General features: G+C 38.3%; 3 protein-coding genes across 3 annotated transcripts; all 3 read left to right on the top strand.

Annotated features, from left to right (window-relative positions):
• The first annotated feature begins 2,241 nt into the window (after window positions 1–2,241).
• On the top strand, window positions 2,242–7,971 carry sec61a1 (SEC61 translocon subunit alpha 1). The gene is made up of 12 exons (XM_041783846.1): window positions 2,242–2,326; window positions 2,957–3,024; window positions 3,117–3,182; window positions 4,133–4,211; window positions 4,297–4,428; window positions 4,514–4,623; window positions 5,282–5,435; window positions 5,571–5,731; window positions 5,843–6,040; window positions 6,187–6,378; window positions 6,466–6,542; window positions 6,879–7,971. Exons 1-12 carry the CDS (start codon window positions 2,320–2,322, stop codon window positions 7,063–7,065), a joined length of 1,431 nt encoding a protein of 476 aa, XP_041639780.1. The 5' UTR covers window positions 2,242–2,319; the 3' UTR covers window positions 7,066–7,971.
• A 1,517-nt stretch (window positions 7,972–9,488) lies between these two features.
• On the top strand, window positions 9,489–11,764 carry chchd4b (coiled-coil-helix-coiled-coil-helix domain containing 4b). The gene is made up of 3 exons (XM_041783170.1): window positions 9,489–9,679; window positions 10,163–10,261; window positions 10,369–11,764. The coding sequence occupies exons 1-3, from the start codon at window positions 9,658–9,660 to the stop codon at window positions 10,722–10,724; spliced, it is 477 nt and encodes a 158-aa protein (XP_041639104.1). The 5' UTR covers window positions 9,489–9,657; the 3' UTR covers window positions 10,725–11,764.
• A 1,161-nt stretch (window positions 11,765–12,925) lies between these two features.
• Window positions 12,926–23,874, top strand: uroc1 (urocanate hydratase 1). The gene is made up of 19 exons (XM_041817205.1): window positions 12,926–13,179; window positions 14,152–14,282; window positions 15,147–15,240; window positions 15,937–15,996; window positions 16,098–16,226; window positions 16,322–16,383; window positions 16,508–16,574; window positions 16,808–16,951; window positions 17,051–17,139; window positions 17,830–17,892; window positions 17,989–18,168; window positions 18,262–18,359; window positions 18,446–18,518; window positions 18,649–18,838; window positions 18,944–19,042; window positions 19,148–19,247; window positions 21,968–22,049; window positions 22,168–22,267; window positions 22,362–23,874. The coding sequence occupies exons 1-19, from the start codon at window positions 13,054–13,056 to the stop codon at window positions 22,500–22,502; spliced, it is 2,028 nt and encodes a 675-aa protein (XP_041673139.1). The 5' UTR covers window positions 12,926–13,053; the 3' UTR covers window positions 22,503–23,874.
• The last annotated feature ends 302 nt before the right edge of the window (window positions 23,875–24,176 follow it).

Raw genomic sequence — 24,176 nt, 5'->3', positions numbered from 1 at the left:
AGCATGTGTTGAGTTGGTTTTACTGATAACATAATGTGATCATACAATCAGTTTAGCCAATTTAGATAAAATGTTAAACCACATTTTTTTTATTGATCCTATCCTTGTGACGCCATAATTAGGTAAGTAGGCCATTTAATACATATGCAATGACAGTTCATAGTCCTCATTTAGTAAATAAACAGTGTACTCTGTCAGGGCCCTGATAGTACTGCACAGATCAGATATTTTATTTCTCAACATCATCAACCCATTTCAGCTTTCTTATGGTGTTCCCCTTCCCTGTTATTACATACAACATGTTGATCTTGCCAATGAAAGATTTATAGCAGGAATCTGGTGTCCCTGTTATTTTGTCAACAACGACATACGCATGCAGCTCTGCCTTGATTGACAGTCTGGCTGGCTTCTGTTTTGCAGTCTGTCTTCCCAGACTTCACTTTAAATTCTGATTATTTTCAGGTCACTGCTGCCCTCTGGTGGACATGCACCCTATATAACGACAGGAACTGTTCAACATCAAGTACTTTATCTACCATCAAGAGTGAATGTGCTGCCCAGAGAAAACAGTGTCATATTCTAAACTCATTGTTTCTGTGGAAAAACTAAAATGATTTGCAACAGTGCCTTGGGTGGTGAGAGTACTGTGCTTCTTATCATCATCAACATTTTAAAATATTTTTTTTTCCATTCTTGTGCAACAAGTTCCCTGGTTTTCAGCTGAACTCTGATCATGTGCATAAGTACATGAACAGAGCATTCACATGTAAGCAGGTAGACTGGCAAAGGGGGCCCCCTGTTGACTTTCTAAAATTCAAGGACAGTTACGGTGAGGGATGCATATTTGTTTTCTACCACAGCATGTTCATAGCATTCAGGTATTTTTTGATATTATGCAAAACAAGCCTCCAAAACAGTGTGTCTTTTAAACACAAGGGAGACTATGGTAATATTGTGGGATAAAATGTGTACCATGTGCAATAGTTAATTTTGTTATACATACATACAGTAAATCTAATCAGTTCTCGTCAGCTGATGCCCTCTAGTCATACTATTGGCAAATCGTACTCATGCTGCCATATCCAAAGCCTGTCTACACTTTGCTACTCCCTCTACAAGCTTGTTTTTACAACCCTCCTCCACCCCAGCTCCTCCTTAATTGTACCTATTGCTTCATCAGTGTCATTCTGTTGTCATTTATGCCTGTTCTGCTCTGTTTTTGTTATTGTTTAGTTGTAGTAATAAGGTATGGTTGTACAAATTCCTATGGCACACCAAGACTTGGCTTAAGACATACCAGTGTGCCTTGCCACACCATTTGAGAACCACTGGTCTAGAAAACAGAAGTCCAGTTTAGATAGGCTATGACCATCATGGCACATCTGCCCACAAAGGTAAGTAAAGCATATTCTGTGTTTGTTTAGCAATTTTGCAACTATGCAGATTGAGAATACATTGGTCAAGATTAGGGGAAAACAATTGTATAAACACATTAGACTGCAAAATTGGCACCAACCAATAGCCAAATGTACAAATGTGGATATTTTTGACCAATACCAGGAGAATTTGCTAAATCTACCAGTCAATGGGGCTGGTTATAAAAGTAAAATAAAAGAGTGATTATGTGTCAGCCTGAAATGAATCTGCTTACTGCTTAATAGGACAGACTTTAGAGCAGAGCCAAGCAGATCCATGCTCACTGACCAAAGAGCCACACATCATGCTGTCTTTAAACATGGGACACATGGAAATAGCACAATTATATTTGATAACAGATTAAAACTCACACTCTCCAGCATATCCTTTATGTTTGGGATAACTCGTAACTTTATTTGTAAAGCATGTCTAACTGTAAGCCTTGAACGGTATACTATACTTTAATACATTATGCTGCTTGTTAAAATAAAGTGTCTGGTAAAGAAAGTGAGTGGCTGGTGGTTTAGAATCCACCAACCACAGTAGCAGGTAGGCCAGAAAGTTCAGTTCCAGCACTGATACCCATTATCACGGGAAAACTGAGTAAATCAGTTTATGAATGCCTGGCCATTGTCATCGTGGACCAAGTTTTTGTCTTCAGTGATAGGAAGAAGTATCGCCATTCATAAAGAGCACAGACAGAGCCCATGACAATATGACTGGCTCTGTGATTTTCCAGTCTGCTTCTTTAAATGCTCGGTGTTCGTGTCTGTAGTGGTGACGTGTCTCTAAAGTGTCTCCTCCTCCTGCTCCTCCTCCTCTCCTCCCGGCGCCTCAGTAGTGGGATTCAGTGTGGTCAGATTGACACAGTAAAGGAGCACAGAGGAGGACAGTTCAGACATCATGGGCAGTGAGTATGACTCTGAAACACGACTTCTGCTACACTAATTCATAGTGTTTGTGGAGAAAGAGCTAAAATGCTTTAGTAACTATTTAAGACAACTTAGTTAGCCAACGCCGTTAGCGCTGGCATTGAAAGCAAGCTAACTTAGCCTGTGTTGCTAGCTAGCTATATGGCAGTTGGTTTCGTAGAAATTATGACAATTAGGCGATGCAAAATTTATGTGAGATTGAATATATAATGAGATTTCTTAAATAAGACTATCATCATTGCCCTTAGTGATATCCTGTTTGCGAAATAAGTGTAATTATGGTCTGAAAGCATCTTCTGTGCTAACTTGTTAGCCACTCATTCAAAGACACTGACAGTCTAGTGATGACGACGCATAACACAGTGCTGTTATCTTTAGTCTGAAGGACCTCAATCAGCTGATTAATGTCGACAAGAAACACACAAAAAGATTATTATAAAGGACTTGCTACGCTTTTAACGACACATTATTAAAAATAGCCTTGTTTACCATATTTTAGTGTCATTGTAAGTATGGATATGCCTTGAATCCGCCCACCTTTCACTGCCACGTCCTACTGATGACCTGCTATTATTTCAACTTATCTCACATACTCTGCTCTTTTTCAGTCAAATTCCTGGAGGTGATAAAGCCTTTCTGTGCAGTTCTGCCAGAAATCCAAAAGCCTGAGAGAAAGGTTTGTTTTACTTTTATTTTAGTGCTGTGCTAAGAATTTATTTCCTGTTTTATATTCCTCATAAAATATTTCCTTATGCGATTGTTCAACAGATCCAGTTCAGAGAGAAAGTATTATGGACTGCCATCACTCTTTTCATCTTCCTGGTGTGCTGCCAGGTAAGTGTCAGCAATTATGTCTGTTAGTATTGTCACGTAGTCTGTTATTTCTGTTAAATCTGTTAAATCATACAATATAAAACTGCCATTTGTAACTTAAAACCCCTACCTCACTGCTCTGTGCAAACACTTGAACACTTTATGTATAGTAATCTGCTCCTCTGCAGTTTGTCGGTTTAAATTTATGAATGACCTTCAGGTCTAAAGTCAGCCAACATATTTGTAATAAAGTGGGGACACGTGGTTTTAGCGTGCAACTATTGTTTTTATCAATTATAACATTTTTTTTAGATGTGTGTATTAACACACATGAAAAATATTATTGCTCAAAGTTCTGCCTTATATTTTTACACAATCTACTGCTTTAAAACAAATCGTTAAAGAACAGATATATTCTAGATGTATCTTTCTTTTTTAAAGTTTTGTACTACATGAATAATTAACTGTCTCGTACTAGCACTACACATGTTACAAGACAGGCACGTATGAGGGGAATATATCTATCAAATATTGCAAGCAAACTCCAAACACAACATCTAAATTGCACATAAATGCAAAGTTGTGCAATTTAAACACAGGTTATAAGTTTGCTGTAGGAAAGCCCCTGATATGTTGTGCCTAGGACCTCTGTATTTCTTGACACTGTATTGAAACAGATATCAATATCATTTGATATCTAACTGCATCTTATCAACGTTTAAAATTCTGGTATCATGACAATTTTAGTATGGGTACTTTGTTGTCTGATCAGCTTTTCAGAAATGCATGTGTCCAGATAATTGTTAGAGTATCCAAATAACAATAAACATGTTGCAACACTAATTCTTATGTGTTTTGGCTTTGGGAACAAAAAGCCTTTAGTTTTAGAATACTTGCAAGTTCACTGAAGCTTTAAATTAAAAAAAAATATTTTAAAAAATCCTATGCTGTGTTTAAACTGTGTTTTCCAGATTCCCCTCTTTGGCATCATGTCATCAGACTCTGCAGATCCATTCTACTGGATGAGAGTAATCCTGGCCTCAAACAGAGGTATGTCTTTGTCTTATGATTGAATGAAAGACTGAATTCATATATCTGCTCCTGCTGTTTGTCTAACCTAAATATCTCTGTCCAGGTACCCTGATGGAGCTGGGTATCTCCCCTATCGTCACCTCAGGCCTGATAATGCAACTGCTGGCTGGAGCTAAGATCATTGAAGTCGGAGACACACCGAAAGACAGGGCCCTCTTCAATGGAGCTCAGAAATGTAAGAAAGCTTTTATCAGTCAAACATAAGATCAGAATGCATGATTATGGCCATAGATTTTCTAATCACTGTTTGTTTCTCTCAGTGTTTGGAATGATCATCACCATCGGCCAGGCGATTGTTTATGTGATGACTGGCATGTATGGGGATCCCTCGGAGATGGGTGCAGGAATCTGTCTGCTCATCATCATCCAGGTAAGGACATAAGTTTGCCTTAATTGTTAAGAAAAATAAAAGATTAAGGTTGTTACGATACTCTAATGTGGAGATTTTATATATGGCACTACTAAAATCCAATTGTTTTGGCTGTTTTTGATCGATTCATTCCCCCTGTATAATTGTCTTATGAAATAGAAATGGCTTTTGAAGTACTTTTTAATGCTGTTGATCATTAAGATAACCGACTATATCATTTAAAACACATGGCTTACAATAAACCTGAATCAGTTTCAGCTTATTTGCCTCCCCCAATATCCTCAAAGATTTGTTAGTCATGGTCTGATAAACACAGCCAACTAATGGGCAAGATGTGTGTCAAGGCACTTTCAGTGCATCTTGGTGAAATCTCTGATCATGTCAGGTTGGAACATTCTTGCATTGTTTATTTATAGGTAGAGGAACATGACCAACAGGTTTGCTGATTAATAGAGATCATAAAATACAATATGCTCCACTGCTGCTCATGGAAACAAATGCTGTTATTAAGTTCAGGCATATTTAAATGTCCTGAATTGCATTTCCACATTTAAAAGCAAAGGCCATGCAGAGAAATGTGATTAATACCAAAGAGATATTTTCTTTTGAATGCCTGAGTGCTCCCTCAGCTGACTGTCCATGCTGTGTTCCTCCACAGCTCTTTGTGGCTGGGCTTATTGTCCTACTGCTGGATGAGTTGCTCCAGAAGGGCTATGGTCTGGGTTCAGGTATTTCTCTCTTCATTGCTACCAACATCTGTGAGACGATTGTATGGAAGGCCTTCAGCCCCACAACAGTGAACACTGGAAGAGGTAAGGAGCAACTTAGTGGTTGATTAATATCTGATGTTAATGTTGTTCTGTAAGTTAAGTCCACTTTTGTCATTGTATTCACTCAGGGTTCAGGTCAAAGCTGAGCTTCATCCTTGTGTCTTTTTGTGTTTGTAGGTACAGAGTTTGAAGGTGCAATCATTGCCCTTTTCCACCTGCTGGCCACTCGCACAGACAAAGTGCGTGCTTTGAGAGAGGCCTTCTACAGACAGAACCTGCCAAACCTCATGAACCTCATCGCCACTGTGTTTGTTTTTGCTGTAGTTATATACTTCCAGGTAAGCTTCTGTATTTTCCTAGAGTTTATAACAAAATTTCCAGATGGTGAAACAGAGGGATGTAAACAGTTTTAGTTCAGAGTTATCATAAAAATGTACCTCTTCTCGCAGGGATTCAGGGTGGATCTGCCCATCAAGTCGGCACGCTACCGCGGCCAATACAACACCTACCCCATCAAACTCTTCTACACTTCAAACATCCCCATCATTCTGCAGTCTGCTCTGGTCTCCAACCTGTACGTTATCTCCCAGATGCTTTCAACACGCTTCAGTGGCAATTTCCTGGTTAATCTTCTTGGTACCTGGTCTGTAAGTAATCATTTCATCCCACCTTTTATTTCAGTTTGCTCAGCCTTATGTAAATATAGTTTGGAGAAAAGGGTTTATTTTCCTAACCTGTGATCCTGTAGATGTGTTCCTGCCTGTTAAAACTTCTATTCTTCTCATATTTGTAGGACACATCGTCAGGTGGTCCGGCTCGTGCCTACCCTGTGGGTGGCCTCTGCTACTATCTCTCTCCTCCTGAGTCGTTTGGCTCCGTTCTGGATGATCCGGTCCATGCAATCATCTACATCGTCTTTATGCTTGGATCTTGTGCCTTTTTCTCCAAAACCTGGATTGAAGTCTCAGGCTCCTCAGCAAAAGATGTAAGTTATTAACCATTGAAACAGGTGGTGTTATGGCTGTATGCTAAACAGACTGTGTTTAAAACCTTTTTCTTGAATATCATCCAGGTGGCCAAACAGCTGAAGGAGCAGCAGATGGTGATGAGGGGGCACAGAGAAACCTCAATGGTTCATGAACTGAACAGGTAAGCACGCAACCACAACAACCACTAATTTTAAGGAATATTTCAGCTTTATCAGAACCATAAATCATCACCCAGTATTCTGTTCTCTTGTTTCCAGTCTTCTTGCAATGGTGTATAAATTGACTTATCAGTCTTAAATGTTGTTGACAATTTTCCACTGTATCTCCAAACATTACGATAGATTTAATGAAAATATCTACTATTGTGATAATCACAGTCCCACTGTTAAGATAAATGTCATTCTATTATTCTACCATGTAATAATTTCCGCTGAAGTCTGTAAAAGGAAACTCTTTTCAGTAATGTTTTTCTAAATGTCCATGTTCTGTGTTCCAGGTACATCCCTACAGCTGCTGCCTTCGGTGGGCTGTGTATAGGTGGTCTATCAGTTATGGCAGACTTCCTCGGAGCCATTGGCTCAGGCACGGGTATCCTGCTGGCCGTCACTATCATCTATCAGTACTTTGAGATCTTTGTGAAAGAACAGAGTGAAGTTGGCAGCATGGGGGCCCTGCTCTTCTAAAACCTCACACCTTCTACAAACTTCATTTGAAAAATCACCAACCTTGCATTTATTTTCCATTTGTGAAGCCCCTGTATCTTCAGCTCTCACGTTTGGAGCAGTTTACAGAGTCTTTAGGAATCTCAGTTGAAATGGGAGCTGCACGACTTGTTGCTCCTTCAGTAAAAGTTACACAAAGACCAACATGTAAATCCATCAGACGTTCTGTCTGACCCAAACTCCCAGAGATTCATTTTTTCCTTCTGCTCTGTGTACGAGATGAAGTCCTTTTGGAGTGAGGTCGTTTTTCAACTGACAACAGAGTGCTTCAGTATGCAGGCATACTCAACAGAGGACGGAGGTCAACAGCCTGCTCGATGGACAAAAACCCTTTATGTTCTGCTTGGTGTTTTCTTTGTTTAAACTTTTACTCTTGTCCTTGTTTTATTTTTCTGTGCATCTGCCAACTCCATGAGGGTGTGGACCATCGGACGCTGAGTCAAGTGCTGTCATTTTCCTGATGTGTGATCCTGTTAAAGATGTCGTTAACAGGGTCTTAAAGAAGCAGTGGAGCTCACATTGGGTTCAAGCTGTCAGAAAAATCCATGTTAATGTTAACAGTCCTCTGATGAACCATTAAAAAATGGTCCTGTCTGTTTTAATGTATGGCATTCCCAGGGAAATGCAGTATTAACTCGCATGTCATGTTTATTTTTGTTACCCCCTTCCTAAAAATTTGTTTTGTAATTGTCTGCTTTAAAAAAAACTGGCTCTAATTGTTTTCCACACCTGGCAGATTATGATTCTTTGTACATAGTCCATACATTGAATAATGTGTGTAAAATAAAAGCTTTGAATATGTAAAATGATACATTTCAGAACAAACTTCTAGAAAAACATTCTCAATAAAACCTTTTGTGGTAAAAACATTAAGGTTTGTCTCACTTGGCGGTCTCAAATGTTACTGATGGACTGAAGATTAATAAATTAGTCATATCTCCATTAACACAAATATTCAAAACCTCTTTTTAACTCTGTGTTTTACTTCTCCTACAACAGTTATATCTAATTAATAGTATGGCCTGAACACCTTACTGTGTGTATACACTGATAAGAACATGAGTATAAGTACTCAGGACGGACAAGTACAAGCAAAATATAAAACTGAAAAAAGTGATAACACAATTACTGTAAGTGATATTATTATAAAGTGGAATAATTTAGGAATAATAGTCACTCAGCCCAAATGTGGAAGACCATGTAAAATTAGAGTGGGATTAATGCTAAGGCGCATGGTGCGTAGAAGTCACCAATGCTCTTCTGGTTCTTTAGCTGAAGAGCTAAAGAACTGAACTACCACTGGCATTAATGTAAGCAGAAAACAGCAGCGGGAGCTTCATGGAATGGATCTCCATGGCCGGTAGGCTGGGTGCAAGTCTCACATCACCAGGTCAAATGCCAAGTGTCAGACAGAGTGGTGTAAAGCACTGGACTGTGGAGCACTGGAAACATGTTCTGTGGAGTGATGAATCACACCTCTCTGGCAGTCGGGTGAGTGAGTCTAGGTTTGGTGGAGGCCAGGAGAGCATTACCTGCCTGACTGCACTGTGCAGACTGTGAAGTTTGGTGGAGAGGAGGCCCCTTATCTATCCAGTGAAGGCCAATCTTAATGTTTCAGCATACCAAGACCTTTTGTACGATGCTATGCTTCCAACTTTGTGGCAAGTTTGGGGAAGGCCCTTTTCCTCTAAATGACTGTGTCCCAGTGCCCAAAGCAAGGGTTATAAGACATGGTTTGGTATGGAAAGACTTGACTGGCCCATCCAGACGCCTGACCTCGACCCCACTGAGAACCTTTGGGATGAACTGCTATGAGATTGCAAGCCAGGCCTTCTGGTCGAACATCAGTGCCTGACCTCATAAATTCTCTACAGAATAAATAGGCACAAATTCCCACAAAAAGCACACAAAAATCTTTTGGAAAGACTTCGATGAAGAGTGGAGGCTGTTACAGCTGAAGAGGGAGACCAACTCCATATTTAAGTACATGCATTTAAATACTAGGTCATTACAGTCCTTGGTGGTGTAATGGTAAGAATACTTTTGTCCATATTGTTTAATGATCGATCAAAATATATAAATCTTTTCACACTGATAAAAGAGCACAGAAAGGAGGAGGCCACGGGTTCCCCTTAATATGACGATTTATATCCCCTCATTTATGAAAGAAATGGGAGAAAAAAATGTGAGTGAACCCCAAAAGTCAGAAAATCGTTCTTACGAGTTGTCTCGTTTCCGTTAGAACACGTAGTATCTGATAAACTACAACAAAAGTAGTTTCAAGGAAGTAACAGTTTGACATCGCCCGCCTTGTTTATCCATAGTTGGCGACAAAGCACCCCTGAGCGTCTACACTACCGAGAACGAAACCATAGAAGAAGACGAGCTGCCCATGCAAACTGCATAAGGAAGGATAGTTGTGAAACAAGCTGCTGATGCTGGAAAAGAAGTTCTGACCTTTTCTTATTTTGTCGTGTGACAATAGCTGTCTTTATCATCGTGGTATTTGCTGTACATCAGTAAGAGGGATCGAGTTTGTTCCAGCGGGAAGAAATGAGTTCGATCAGACAGGAAGGTAACCATGCTGTGCTAACCGGCTAAAGCTAACCCTGAAGTTGAATGAAGTCTGAATGAAAAATTAAAGCTATTTAACTCACTCTCTTAAAATTTGATAGAAAGTGTCTTACTACGATGAGAAATAAGTTTGATGATACATGACAGTCAGTGTGTTACCGTGTAAAGGACTGTTAGGTAAATGTAACATCAGTGTTTAACCTTGACCAGCATCCATAGTGTCATACTGTAAACAGGCTAAAACATTAAACTGAATAAAACCAACATGAGAATGAATGATAAACAATAAAATCAAAACTTGTTCCAAATGACCTCAAATCCTATATTTGTAATAAAATAATATTCATCCAGCTTACATGTCAAAAGCTGATATTGACCAAAATACTTACTGCATATTTCATTAAGAAAGAGATTTTGTTGATTGAGATACAAAAATATTCACATATTATTTGCTTAAATGATCTTGCAACATTTTGCCTCCAAGGTAAAGACAGAATCATCTTTGTCACCAAAGAGGATCATGCAACACCCAGCAGTGCTGAGCTTGTAGAGGAGGATCCTAATGACCCATATGAGGAGCGAGGTGAGGAACATTAAAAATACAAAAGAAATGTTATGTCTAGCTTATTTGGAGCTCAAGCTGAACTAATACTGATGCATATGATTTTTTAAATCTTATTTCTATCCCAGGTTTGATTCTCCCAAGTGGGGAAATAAATTGGAATTGCCCCTGCTTGGGTGGGATGGCCAGTGGTCCCTGTGGGACAGAATTTAAGGACGCCTTTTCTTGTTTTCACTACAGTAAGGAGGAGGTGAAGGGCTCTGATTGTTTGGAACAGTTCAGGTCTATGCAGGAGTGCATGCAACGTTACCCAGAGCTCTACCCACAGGAAGATGAGAAGGAGCCGAAAGAGAACTCATCAGAAACACTTGAGACATCACAAGACTCTGTACCCGCTGAAACATCAGATGCAAACTCTGCACCGGACACTGAAAAAGACTCCACCACCACACAGTCCAACACAGACGACGCAGTAGAAAGCTAATAGTAGGCTCTGTCGGCAATGTTAGCAACAAGGTTTGAAGTCCAATTGAAATTTAATTTCATCATTTGTTGATACAGTGAATAACCAAGACTTATTTTTTTTTTTTTACAAATTAACTGTCAGTGTGTATTATTTATTTGAAGAAATATTTGTAAAATGTGTTCATTTCGCTCCCCATGTTGTCTGCAGAGGACTCAGACAAAGAAGACATGTTTTTAATTGTGCACTTCACCTCTTTGTTTATTTGGTCGACTAATCAATGAGATTGGGTGTAGACAAGATTTTAGGTAATGTTTCTGAAAGCAATAAGCAGGAAAGTTAACATTGTTGTTCTCTAAAAAAAGCTACATTATTTCATTGCAATCATGAACTAAAGATAAAATTAAACTAAATGTTGAATTGAAATTGTTCTTAAAGGTACATGGCAATTAATGTGGTAAGTCCTCTGTGTTGTACAAGATACAAAGATGGCACTTGATTTTAGCTGGACTTTAATCCATCTGTAGTGAATAAGATTTTATAGATTATGCTGTAAAACTAATATAATGTGATCAAAACAAATAAATGCCTCTGGAGAGTTTAAATTCAATACTGCCTTCCAATCTGGGCAAAAAGCTTTTGCTACACACTGAGTTGTGTAAAGTTTGTGACGTTTTCACCTGGGGATTGACCATGAAAACATTTTCAGTTAATGCTCATTTATTTTTACAACAAAACTATTGTGTCTGTGTAATAGTATGATAATGTTCAATAAGGGCATTTTACACACCTAATATGTTTATCTTTTTTATTAAACTCTGAGTTTATTTTGACTACATTGCCAATTAAACATCAAATTCTCAGATTTGTGAAGAATGTGCAGAAAGTTCAACCCTGTATCTTGTTTATGTAGGATCCCAAACAATGTGTGTCCATAGTACCTTCTGCCCTTTGTGACGTTATTTCTCCTGCTAACTTATTACCAGACTTTTTACAGATTTACCTCAGCTGACCTGTGAGGATCCATTCATTTGCATCACAGGACTGGTGAACTGACCTAAAGTGAGAATTGATTAAAGTTTTATAATAAATACTGCAACTCTTCAGTCTTTGTTAGGCACTTTTATTGGTTGATCCTGTCTATAAATAAGATATCACTGGCGTTGGTCCAAAACCTCATATCTCCAAAATCACCACTTTTCAGGGAATGAAAAAAAACCCTGTGTTTTTCAATCAATCTGATGGTTTTTGACACTTTTTATTGCTATAAACTCAGTTAAAACCCACTGACAGATGTAGGGTGACCAGTAGCACTGATTTATGAAAAATGGAGATACAAGGTCTTGGCCAGTGGCCAGTGTCATGTAGTAAATATTACACATCATGCAATCATAAGATAGCACAGACAACCATAGCAAAGAAATACGTATGAAGTCATGATTTTCAGTATTTTTCCGAATTATTATTTTAATCAATTTATTGATGATAATCCACCACTTAGTTATTTTAAACTAATAAATCTTGCTTCAAAGTAATTTCCCAGGTATTTTATCTTCGGTAAAGTATATTTGATATACCACAGCAAGGGAGCTGTTATATGTAATCACAGAAACACAAACAGTCATTGGATAATCAAGCATGGCAGGAGTTTTTTCTTTGACACCTATGGTACTGCTAATGTTTAAAAGATCAGATACAGTTCTAAGAGCAAATTCAGAATTTTAAACATTTTACAAAACAAAACAAAGTGATAACATTTTTATGACTTTGGTCACATTAATTATACATTTGCTTATTTGATGATATCTGTATAAACATAAAGACACATCAGAAGGCGTTTTTTACACTACAGTTGTAAATTAGCATTTTTAATTAAGATCTGAAAACTGAGAAGGTGAATGGATCGTGGGGGTGATGGTGGTGATAATCCTTTGTATTTTGCTAGTTAAATAAAACAGGGAAACAACATGCTTCTGCATAATATTTGTTGACCTGTTCAAAGGTTCTGGCGTGCACTTTTGTTTAACTTTTAAGTTACATGTCTGAGCATCAGGGGTCAGAGGTCAGTCCCTGTGTTTGTCCACTGAAGCATGTGCCACTTCAAACTCTCTAAATGATCAATAATTACCAAACACCCATCTCTCTCTCTGCCATGCCATTGGTGGACTATAAAGGGCAAAAAGAACCAAAAAACCAATGAGACGCTGAGCTGAGGAGTGATCGCCCTCAGATCTTCATGCACAGTCTCTCTCTGTCAGTAGAGAAGGATCAGTGAGGGTGGGAGCTGTCTCCTGTTTCATCTTTGTCTCCAGGTTTCAGCTCCAGTGTGTAGCAGAAAGGACTCAACAGGATGTCTTCTTTAAAGGAGATTTGCAGTGGTCTCCCCCTAGACCCTCTGCCTTCTAATCGGGGAAGGGACCCCAGTGTGCCGCATGCACCCATCAGGACGCCCAATCTTACAGCAGAGGAGGAGCGGGTGAGTGAATACAAATTTTCTGTAAATTTAAATTTTGTATCACAATTGGCTCTCGGGGTTTTTGTCTATTAGTATCCCTATTACAGTGTGAAACTGTTCATTTGAATAAAATACTTTTAAAAGTGCAGGAAAATAATGGACATAACTGCAGGTCTAACATTTGTACTTACATGAAAGTGAACTAAAGTTGCACAATGTTTGCTATGTAGATACATTTTAATAGCACACTTTAAAGTGGTACAATCTTCATTAGTATAATGACTGACAGTACAGAGGCTTTAACAAACTACATCTATTTTATAGATACGACTCCAGAGGAATCAATCCATTCAAAATTGCAAGTAACCACTTAAACACAACCTATGTTGCACAAAACCTTTTCCTTTTTTATTTTGACCATGTTCAGGAGTCGGCCTGCAATTTCTGATAATTAAAAGCATGTAATTATCCAAACCTTTAGACTCTGACTCCTTTGGACTCAAATAATATGGGTATTTGTGTCCAAACAGGTATCAGTATCATTTGGGTTTTACAAGACTTTTCATCTAGTTTAAAAATCTGGTATTGAGAAAACCCAAATATAAACAACAACAATTTTTTTCATTCCAAAAAAAAAAAAAAGCGAATTTAGCTATAGATTAGCTATCCAGACAGTTGCATAACTGCTGCATAATTGTGTTAGATGTGAAAAGACACTGTCAGTCATTATGACACTGTGTACTCTGACTTGTTGCATCACATTTGTTGGCTTGTAGGCTCGAAAAAAATCGATTATTCTCTAAGTTCCTGAAATTCAGACTCAGACTTGGAGCAAAGACCTCATTCAACATATAAAAGAGACACAATGACTGGTCTACTGTTATTTTAGATAGAAGTGTAAAAAATGGTGTCGTCTGCGTATGGCTTTATATAAACCTTAATTTACACAGCACAGTGTGTCACTAACCTGCTGTTATTACTTCATCCCTTTAGCTGGCACTGAGAAATGCCCTGCGGTATTTCCCCCCCTCACACCATGCGACACTTGCATCTGAATTTGCTCAAGAGCTGCGGCAGTACGGTCATATCTACATGTACCGCTTCTGCCCTGCAATGCGTATGAGGTGAGACCAACAAACAGAGCTTTTGTTTTCATAAGACTTAGAATTAATGTAATATTTCACTAGTGAACGATTAAATCTGGTACAGAAGTTAAAATGAACGTATATGTTGTGACAGGATATTTTACTGCTTTAAATTCAGTAAAGTAGGGATATTGTACAAATGTAAATAGAAACAGAATGTTATAACATTGAAACCTCATGTTCGATCACAAATAGCACAAAGAATACATATCAGATGCTGAAATTTCATAATTCATGGAAATTATACATCTACTTAAAATTTTATGTCATGAAAATATCTCAAAAAAGTTGTGACAGCTCAGACACCTCCCCTTTCCTCCCATTAATTTACCACAGGTGGACTCCAATTAAGGTTTAGAAACATCTCAGCTAAGATCAAGAGAACATGAGCTTAATTTCAAATGTTTTTAGAGTCTGAATATTTATGTCAATGTGATATTACAGGGTTTTTTTTCGACTGAAGCATCAGGCTGCAACATAGCAAAATTGAAAGAAGTAAAGGGGGTCTGAATACTGTCTGAATGCACTGTGAATGCCAGGATTTTTATACAAGTTTGCACTTTTCAGAGGGAAAATAGCACAATCTTACTGTTACTGATACAATTTGAGATAAAGAAATGTTGTGGGGTATTGCTACTACAGTTACCTGGTTGGGTATGGCAAATAGCTTTGAGTTTCTAATGTTGAACAATACTTTGTATGTTCAGATAAATGTTTTAAAAGTTTCATCACAAAACTGAATAAATTTAAAGTAGATAATGAGTCCACGTGTTGTCCTGCAGTTAAATCTGCATGGTTCACTGTCTTCCTTTTATGTTTTTTTCTTTTTTTGTATTTCCTCAGAGCTTACCCCATAGATGAGTATCCATGCCGCTCACGTCAGGCTGCTTCCATCATGCTTATGATCATGAACAACCTGGACCCCGCCGTGGCTCAGGTGATTTGTGTTGAAAATTATAACTGGTAAAACTTTCACCTTAGCAAGTGTATTTCTCTAATATCTAGTCAAAAATACCTAATTACAGTCAACAGAAGTCATGTTTACCTACAAGCCCAGATAACAACCTTTGTCAGGATTAAAAATGCAAATAATAATGCCAGGATTGTAGTAAAAACACAGTAGCTGTCAGTACAGAAAATTGAATTTCGCTGGCATTAAGCCAAAATCTCGTATCTCCATTTTCCATGATTTTATTTATTTTCATAATTCAGTGCTGTTGGTCACACTTTACATCTGTCAGTGGGTTTTAACAAAGTGTTAAATTCAGTGTTAAATTATTTGTAAAATACAGTTTTAGTTCCCTGAAAAGTGTTGATTTTGGAGATTGGAGGCCAGCAATTTTTATCTTGAAATGAGATGTGCAAACTAGTTAGGCATCTCTTATTTTAATACACTTCGCAACAACAATTTGCTCCATTCACAGATGTTTTTCCCCAAGCAAACAGAGCCTTTTTTTGTTTTTTATACCTTGACTAAAGATGTCTGTCTGGACTTCTCACGTGTAATAATGTATGTTGTAGGTGTATGATTGTTGGAAATTAGAAAAATAAACTTACTTAGATTTGAAGCTATTTTATGCCTGTTTAATGCTCTTCTTTGTGAAAGCTTCTCATGTAAAGTGTTTTCCCTCAGTTCCCCCAGGAGCTGGTTACCTATGGAGGGAACGGACAGGTGTTCAGTAATTGGGCCCAGGTAAGATTGAGTTGCCTTAAATTCTATATCTTGTTGAGTTTGCTTTGCTGTAGAGTCTGCGTGGATGAGTATTAGTGATTTTTGTGTGCGTCTGGTTGCAGTTTCGCTTGGTAATGCATTACCTGAGTGAGATGACGGAGGAGCAGACTCTGGTCATGTACAGTGGTCACCCCATGGGCCTGTTCCCCAGCCTGCCTTCTTCGCCCCGCGCCATCATCACTAACGGCATGGTACCAAACCAACAAATATGTAACAAACTGGCCCATTCAGCCTACATGATTCCAAGTTTTCTAAATCCCTCTTTCTTCTTGTTTGAATCACTCAGGTCATTCCTAATTATTCCTCCAAAGAGCAGTATGAGAAGATGTTTGCTCTCGGTGTGTCAATGTAAGTCCTTTAAGATGCTTTTTATTCAGTTATTTGTTTTTTTTCAGGTAGAAGGCAGTGTTTTATTTGTTAGAGGGGAGTTATACATAGAATTGTATTTTATCTTCTTTTTTTCCATTTATAGGTACGGTCAAATGACAGCAGGCAGTTACTGCTACATTGGACCTCAAGGAATCGTTCATGGCACAATGGTTAGTGAAATAAAAGAGAAAGAGAAGTTTACATAGGACCCATGCATAAGATAAAGTTTTTTTTAACAATGAAGTCTTATGATTAATGTCATAATCAACTTTTCTCAGAAAACTTTTATTGTGTAAAGATTTTCTCTGATATGATCTGGTTGTGATCACTGCTTTAGCTCATAGTATTGTGAAAACAAGTCTTTTTTGATGTTTTACAATAAATTTCATGTCTTTCTGTGTAGCTGACTGTGCTGAATGCAGGCCGGAGGTACCTGGGCTCAGGCGACCTGAGTGGGCGTGTCTTTGTCACTTCTGGCCTCGGGGGCATGAGTGGAGCTCAGGCTAAAGCCGCTGTCATTGCTGGCTGTATCGGTGTAATAGCAGAGGTCAGCTGGTACTGAGTCATTTCCTTTTAATGTTCACTGCTAATGGTGCTAGATGAGAGGAAGCCCAGTGTGTCATTGTGTGATTTTGATTCTGTGTAGGTGGATGAAGCTCCGCTTAGAAAGAGGCATGAGCAGGGCTGGCTGATGGAGGTCACCAGCAACATTGAGCACTGCATTAAATGCATCAGGTAACAAACAAAAATCTATACTTTTGTGCAGATCAGTCATGGGAAATCACTGATGCTCCACATGTTTAAGAGTGATCAAAGGAAACTTTAAGAAATCGACACAGAAAGTGTACAAGTGCATCTCAATGAATTAAGATATCATGGATTTTTTTTTTCAGGTAATTAAATTCAAAAAGTGAAACTTCTTTAAAGTATGAAATGAAATGTATCAAGATTTTAACAAGTGTCATGTTTCTAGTGTTGCGCTACTCAGGAACCACAGACATCGTCACATTAAATTAAATGATTTTATCTCTTTTGTGTTTTTATGTGCTTTTATGTTAAACATTGTTTTCTTTTTTTGCTGCTTCTTAATTCACTTAGCAGTACTTTGTAAAACTTTCATGTGTTTCTATAATGTTCAGTTAATAAAGTGGATTATCTTTTATTGTAACCACTTCATATACTTGTAGCTAGTTTAATCTGTATTATTTTGTTATATTTTATGAACTGACATGAGCCTGAAACACTCATAGCAGTAGGACCTTAAAAATATTTGTCTGCTGTCAGTCATTGTACGGTTTTACATGTAGTATGTTAGAGCTGTTCCAGATTCAGGAAAAATTATTTCTGATCCACAATGTAATAAAACTTTAAAAAGAAGATTAACAGACTTAAGAAATAGTGGCATTCACTGTTTTTGTCTTTCAGAGAGGCAAAGAGCTCCAAGACTGCCCTAAGTCTGGGTTACCATGGCAACATTGTAGACCTATGGTGAGAAGAAAACTCTACCTCTAAAGACATGATGACCCTTGTCAGCAGCTGCAAAGGAAACTTTTGTTGCAAACTGTTTTCCCTCTTTGTGATCAGGGAGAGGCTGCTATTGGAGTATGAGAGGACAGGGGAGCTTCTGGTGGATCTGGGATCAGACCAGACCTCCCTTCACAACCCCTTTAATGGAGGATACTACCCCGTCCAGCTCAGCTTTCGTCAGGCCAATCAGCTCATGGCAACTGATCCTAATCGGTTCAGGTCTATGGTTCAAGAAAGGTAAAACTGCCCACCAGATTGAACTTTTTTGGTATATTTTTATAAATATGTGGTTCCAGAGAGCTGATTTAAACAGTCTGTAAACAATCACAGCCTACGAAGACACATCAAGGCCATCAACAAGCTGTCTGATGCTGGCATGTTCTTCTGGGACTACGGCAATGCGTTTCTACTAGAGGCTCAAAGAGCTGGTTAGTACTTCAAAACTTACACATTGAATCATCTTTACCTAAACGTCCAACTGCTGAGGAGGTTTGTGTTTCTTGTGTTTTAATAGGAGCAGATGTTGAAAAAGTTGGTGGAGGAGCCACAGAATTTCGTTACCCTTCATATGTGCAGCACATTATGGGGTGAGACCTTTTTTTTGCTACTTTATCTAAAAGTTGACATTTCCTCCAGAAAAAGGCAGACCGACTTACTGTGAACAGCTCGTCTTCTAGCATTTATGCCAACAATCCCTCTGTTCTGCTCGTGCTACAGAGATATTTTCTCTTTGGGTTTTGGCCCGTTTCGCTGGGTCTGCACATCTGGGGACCCTCAGGATCTTTCAATGACAGACAACATTGCTGCGACCGTCCTGGAGGAAATTGGTGCCAGCGTTGCTGATCGCATCAGACAGCAGTACAATGACAACATCCGCTGGATAAGAGAGGCTGGAAAACACAAAATGGTCAGCAGCTTTAGTATCAATTGATGTTTTATTCTCTTAGTGAAAATCTGGTAAGGAGACACGTCATTGATGGGATTATTTCCTTTTTACTTTGTCTTTGTTTAGGTTGTGGGATCCCAGGCCAGAATCCTCTACTCTGACCAGAAAGGAAGAGTCAGCATTGCTCTGGCTATAAACCAGGCGATCGCTGATGGAAGAGTCTCAGTAAGAGGATAGATTTTCTGCTTAGATGATCATTTCGTGCTGTCTGCTTTACATCAAGTTTTCACTGGGCTCTAATTGTTGTCTCATGTTGTCTCTGTTGCTCAGGCTCCTGTGGTTATTAGTAGAGACCATCATGATGTTAGCGGCACGGACAGCCCCTTCAGAGAAACCTCAAATGTGTATGATGGTTCTGCTTTCTGTGCGGGTATGTACTTCTGCAGAGGAAGGAAACTTAAATTTGCAGTTAGAGATGATGATATTTATGTTTCAGACTGACAGGAACAAATACATCTTGCTTTCAACTACATAACCAGATTATTATAAAGTTAAAAAAATGTTTGTACTTTTTAGCAGGGATGCTTCTGGACTGTGATTTTTAGCAGGCGTGTAGCTTTTAGCTTGTCTTGTATGTACAGTAAAAAGCTATTTAGAGATTTGTGCACAGGACAATTTAAAAATAATTAATGTGTGCAAGTGTTCAGTTGTGATGAGGCTTCAGGCTGCTGCATTTTGATTGAAGAATAGTTACTTGGCATCAGATTTTGTAGGCCTGGGGAAAAGTCAAACAGACCATAGTTATGTCAAAATATTTGCTTTGTATCTTGCTATTTAAAGACATAAAACCAAGATTAGTTAAGTTTTTTTGTACATGATTCCCTGAGCCAAAATATATTTTTTCTTCTTTTTGTCCTTCTTAAATTAATAAAAGTTAAGACAAGTTAAGATTGAGATACTGAAAATACAAAAATGTGACAACATGTGCAAGTTGTCTTTTTTTTTTTTTTTTTTTTTTTGAAGAGATTCATCTGTGTAATTCCACCCATTTGTTTTGAAGTTCTGAATAAAATGTGCTAGTGAAAGCCTATAAAGATTAAACAATGTGGGTTTGAGAACAGAACCTTGGGGGAAAGAGCACATAGTAAGATGTGGCCGCCAGGCTGTAGGAGACCGTACATTTCCAACACACTAAAAAAAAAAAAAGTCCTTGTAAATTCACAGTAAATTACTGGCTACTAATTGCATGGCCTTTACACTAAGTTCACAGTATTTTCCTGTGAATTATTTCACAGGAAAATACTGTGAAGTAGTTTTGGTAATTTACTGTGAAATATTACTGTAAAATATTGGGAAATCCTGGTAATAATGTACACTACAAATTTCAAAATTACAATAAAATACTGTGTACTTTACAGTTAAAACCTGTAAAGTGGTATTATGGTAATTTACTCAAAAATATTACCGTTAGATATTGTGAAATCCTGGTCATTTTTTCAGTGCAGCCACTCGCGCACTGTTCATCTGAGACACCATATATCTCAGAGAGGAAGTGCCATAATTTACCAATATCTCCAATTCCGGATGTTTTTTTTTTAATTCAACTTTATTCATAAACAAAGTTTGGCAGTTACATTCATAAAATAACCACATTTCAAACATCACAGACTCAGAAACATTTCATAAATGAAACAGCGAAAAAGGCCAGCGGTCTTATCTGGGATTAAATGATGCATAGATCTGTTCTAGGAATAGTTACACGAACAGTGGCTTGCTTTAGGTTTGTTAGCATCGGCTAAAAAGAACACACAAAAACAAAGCTATGCTAACTATGTAATTAACGTTACTACATAAGCTAGTGTAGTTAAGTTAGCTGTAAAAGTATGATCTTTTGCAAACATAGCTAAAACTAATGTAACTACATAGTTAACACCTACATGGTTTGCATAGCTGCTTTGTGAGCTTGGCTTTAGCTACATTTAGCTATGTAGCTACATAGCTCCATTAGCTTTAGCAACATTAGCTTTGGCAATGTGCATTTTAGCAATGTGCACATTAGCAACATGAGCTCTAGCAAACTTCGCTACACATATAATGTAAATACATAGTTTACAAAGCTGTTTGTGAGCTTAGTTTTAGCTTTGCTGGCTAAAAAGCTCTGTTAGCTACATACATTATCTACGTAGTTCACACAGCTAATGGAGTTGCGCAAGTTATACTGACTGAGTTGGAATGTTTCAATGGAGGACGAGCTTTTGTCCTGTAAGCAGACGGTTAGCTCGCCTTTTTTTTAAAGGGGACATATTATGCAAAAATCACTTTTTCAGGCTTTTCTAACAAAAATATGTACCCCTGGCCTGTCCGCAATCCCCTCAAATACCAGAAAAATCCATTACCTTCCCCCCTTTTTCCACCTTTCAGAAAATGTGTTCTAAAACAAGCCATTCTCAGATTTTACCCTCATGATGTCACATGGAGAGTTAGCCCTGTCACCAGGTTTGTTTGGCACCACTTGGAAGAAAGTTCCGCACTCACCTCCTGATCCTCCTCTCAGCTGCCAGCTGAGATGCTGGATAGCATAGTGGGTTACTCTGCTGACTTTTGTCTGGGAGATTGATGGTTTAAATCCCAGTCAGGTCCTTAACTTTGGATAAAAGTGTCTGTAACATTGTAACATCAGGAGCATAAAAGCATAGTCTGATGTTTTTATTTGAAAGATTTAGTATGTTTTCCATACTGGGATGGTCTCATGTGAACGGTCATGAGAGTATGACAATGAACAGGCTGCTGCCAGACTGGCTTGCACATCACACTCACTTTGTTTGAGGCTAAGTCTCTGATAGATACAGGTTTCCCATTTATGTAAGTGTGTTCTGAACCAGTTTAGGACTGGATTGGACAAGCCTAATCCCAGTATGTCATAGTCTGCAGTATCAAAAGCAGTACTGAGATCCAGAATCACAAGAACAGATCGTTTATCAGAGTCTGTGTTTATATGTAGCTCATCTGCAACTTTGAAAAGAGCTGTTTTTGTGTGATGGTGGGAATATGTCTTCCAAACTATTCTCCCATCATATTAATGAGCCTAAACCAACAACGCATGAGTTTTTTTCTGAATAGAAAGGGGCTCATAATATCTCCTCTGTGCAGACATGGCAGTCCAGAACTTTGTTGGTGATGCATTCAGGGGTGCCACATGGGTGGCTCTGCACAATGGTGGTGGTGTTGGCTGGTAAGGCTGACTGCTTCAAGATACAAATCTGTGTGAATGGCCATTGCTTTTCCTAACTATTTAGAAAATCAAAACAATGCCAGTTTGTTTATTTCTCTGTCTCATGTTGAACCCTCAGGGGTGAGGTGATGAACGGAGGCTTCGGTTTGCTATTGGATGGGTCAGATGAGGCAGCCAATCGAGCCAGACTGATGCTCAACTGGGACGTTTCTAACGGGGTGAGAGAAGAGCCTCATGACAGATTCTCACTTTCGTTTAAGTGATGTCAAATGACAGCTGTGCCCGGCTATAATCTGTCTGTATGTGCTGCAGGTGGCTCGTCGCTGCTGGTCTGGAAATGCCAACGCCTACGACACCATCCAGCGCACCATGGAGGACAACAGGCAGTTGCGGGTCACCATGCCATTTCCCGTCCAGGATGAGCATGTGCTGGATAGAGCTCTGCAAGGCTGAGCATTAGCTTAAGTGAACAGTCAGCTACTCTGAAACAAAACCTGTCTTTAGCTGGATATGGTTTGAATCAGGTCTTGTTCAGCTGATTATTTACACATTGATGTCTTAAAAAATCACGCTGGAAGACAGATGGATGCACTGATAACCTGAAAACACTGTGTCAGATCTCATGCAGTCTTCTGCCATGAACACACTATATGCAAAGTTAGCTTTAATATTGTGCTATGCTGTTTTTATTTAATCTTTAATCATTATTTTTTCTTGTGCTGAAAATTAAACTCGAATTGCAAAACAAAATCCATCTGAACCATTTGTGTCAACCAATTACAAAATATTTGGTCTTAAATGTAATGAGAGATGAAAATGACAAAACCACGATTTTAAATACATTCTCATAGTTTATTTTACTCTGTTTTGTAGAAAAATGTTATTTTCTTTTAAAACTTGTCTTAAATATGTCATCATCCTGAGATAGCAACAAGTTTTTTCCATGATGACTTATTTTTCTACCTCTGTAGAGCCTGCATTAACCAGCATTGCTATTCAAAGTAACAAGATGAATAAGTCAAGATACTGGATGGCTGCATGTCCTTTTAAGACTTCCATAGAAAATGGAGAAATGTAGTGACACCTCATGCAGAAAGCAAAGACTGGAGGATCTTCTGAAATGAGGCTAAATCTGTTTTGATAACACTAAAACAACAAGCACTCCCATCCATAAATGCAGATATATTCTGCTTTTATTTTCTCCTACATACTCACTGGTGATGTTAAAAGATGCAGAGACAAAACTGCATTTTAAATAGGGTGCTGTGAGTCACAACTCTGTTGAAAGCTGTGGAAGAACCATAAATAGTCATAAATCAGCAAGCATTTTGATCAGATAATCAGAAGCCCTCTTAGTGCATGCATCCTTCTTTTAACCAAATCAAATTTCTTGTTAGAACAGTGTATTTGCCTTTGTTTTTTCAGGCTTAAACACATTTTTCTCAATATCTAATAATAAAGTCCTAATAAAATACTGACTCTTATCATCTGGATTCAAAAAGGCTTGATTTTTTAGGGCAGTTTAGAAAAATAAAATATTGGGCTGCTCCCAGGCCGCATGCCCTGCTACTATAGCCCACATTAATCAGGTAAATTAAGGCCATTTCAGTTTGTTTTTCACATTTGAGACTCCTGAATACAAGACTGGAAACCACTCATTATCACAGGAAAACTGTCTTGAATAAAATAGATAACTGTCTGACTTTGTTGTTTCAGTAGCTGCCACACCTCTTGTGTCAAATTTGAATGATTTCATGGCTTTTGATGGGTATAATAGTCTCCCCAAATCCAGATTGCATTACCCTACATTCATCACAAGGTTAACTGATTTGATGGCATTTCAGAGCTTCTGTGGGAATTCACCACTTGTTTGCAAAGCACCTCTTCTCTCTTTGTATGTGTTTTTATCATCCTGCTTTTTATAACATCAAAATGTACTACATAGAGAGAATTGTCATTGATCAATTATCTTATTTGCAACAAAAGAGATGAACATAGCTAATAAATAAAATATCTGTTTTCTGGACCTAGAATGAAAAAATAGTCTACAGGACTTGATCCACTTTTTTCTTGACATGTTAAGGTCATTATGGGGGCTTAATAATGACATAACATGTCCATTTACAG

The sequence above is a fragment of the Cheilinus undulatus genome, linkage group 3 (genome assembly GCF_018320785.1).
Source record: "Cheilinus undulatus linkage group 3, ASM1832078v1, whole genome shotgun sequence".
NCBI lineage: Eukaryota > Metazoa > Chordata > Actinopteri > Labriformes > Labridae > Cheilinus > Cheilinus undulatus.
Note: the sequence above shows the minus strand (reverse complement) of the source record. Positions and strands in the feature narration are given on the sequence as shown.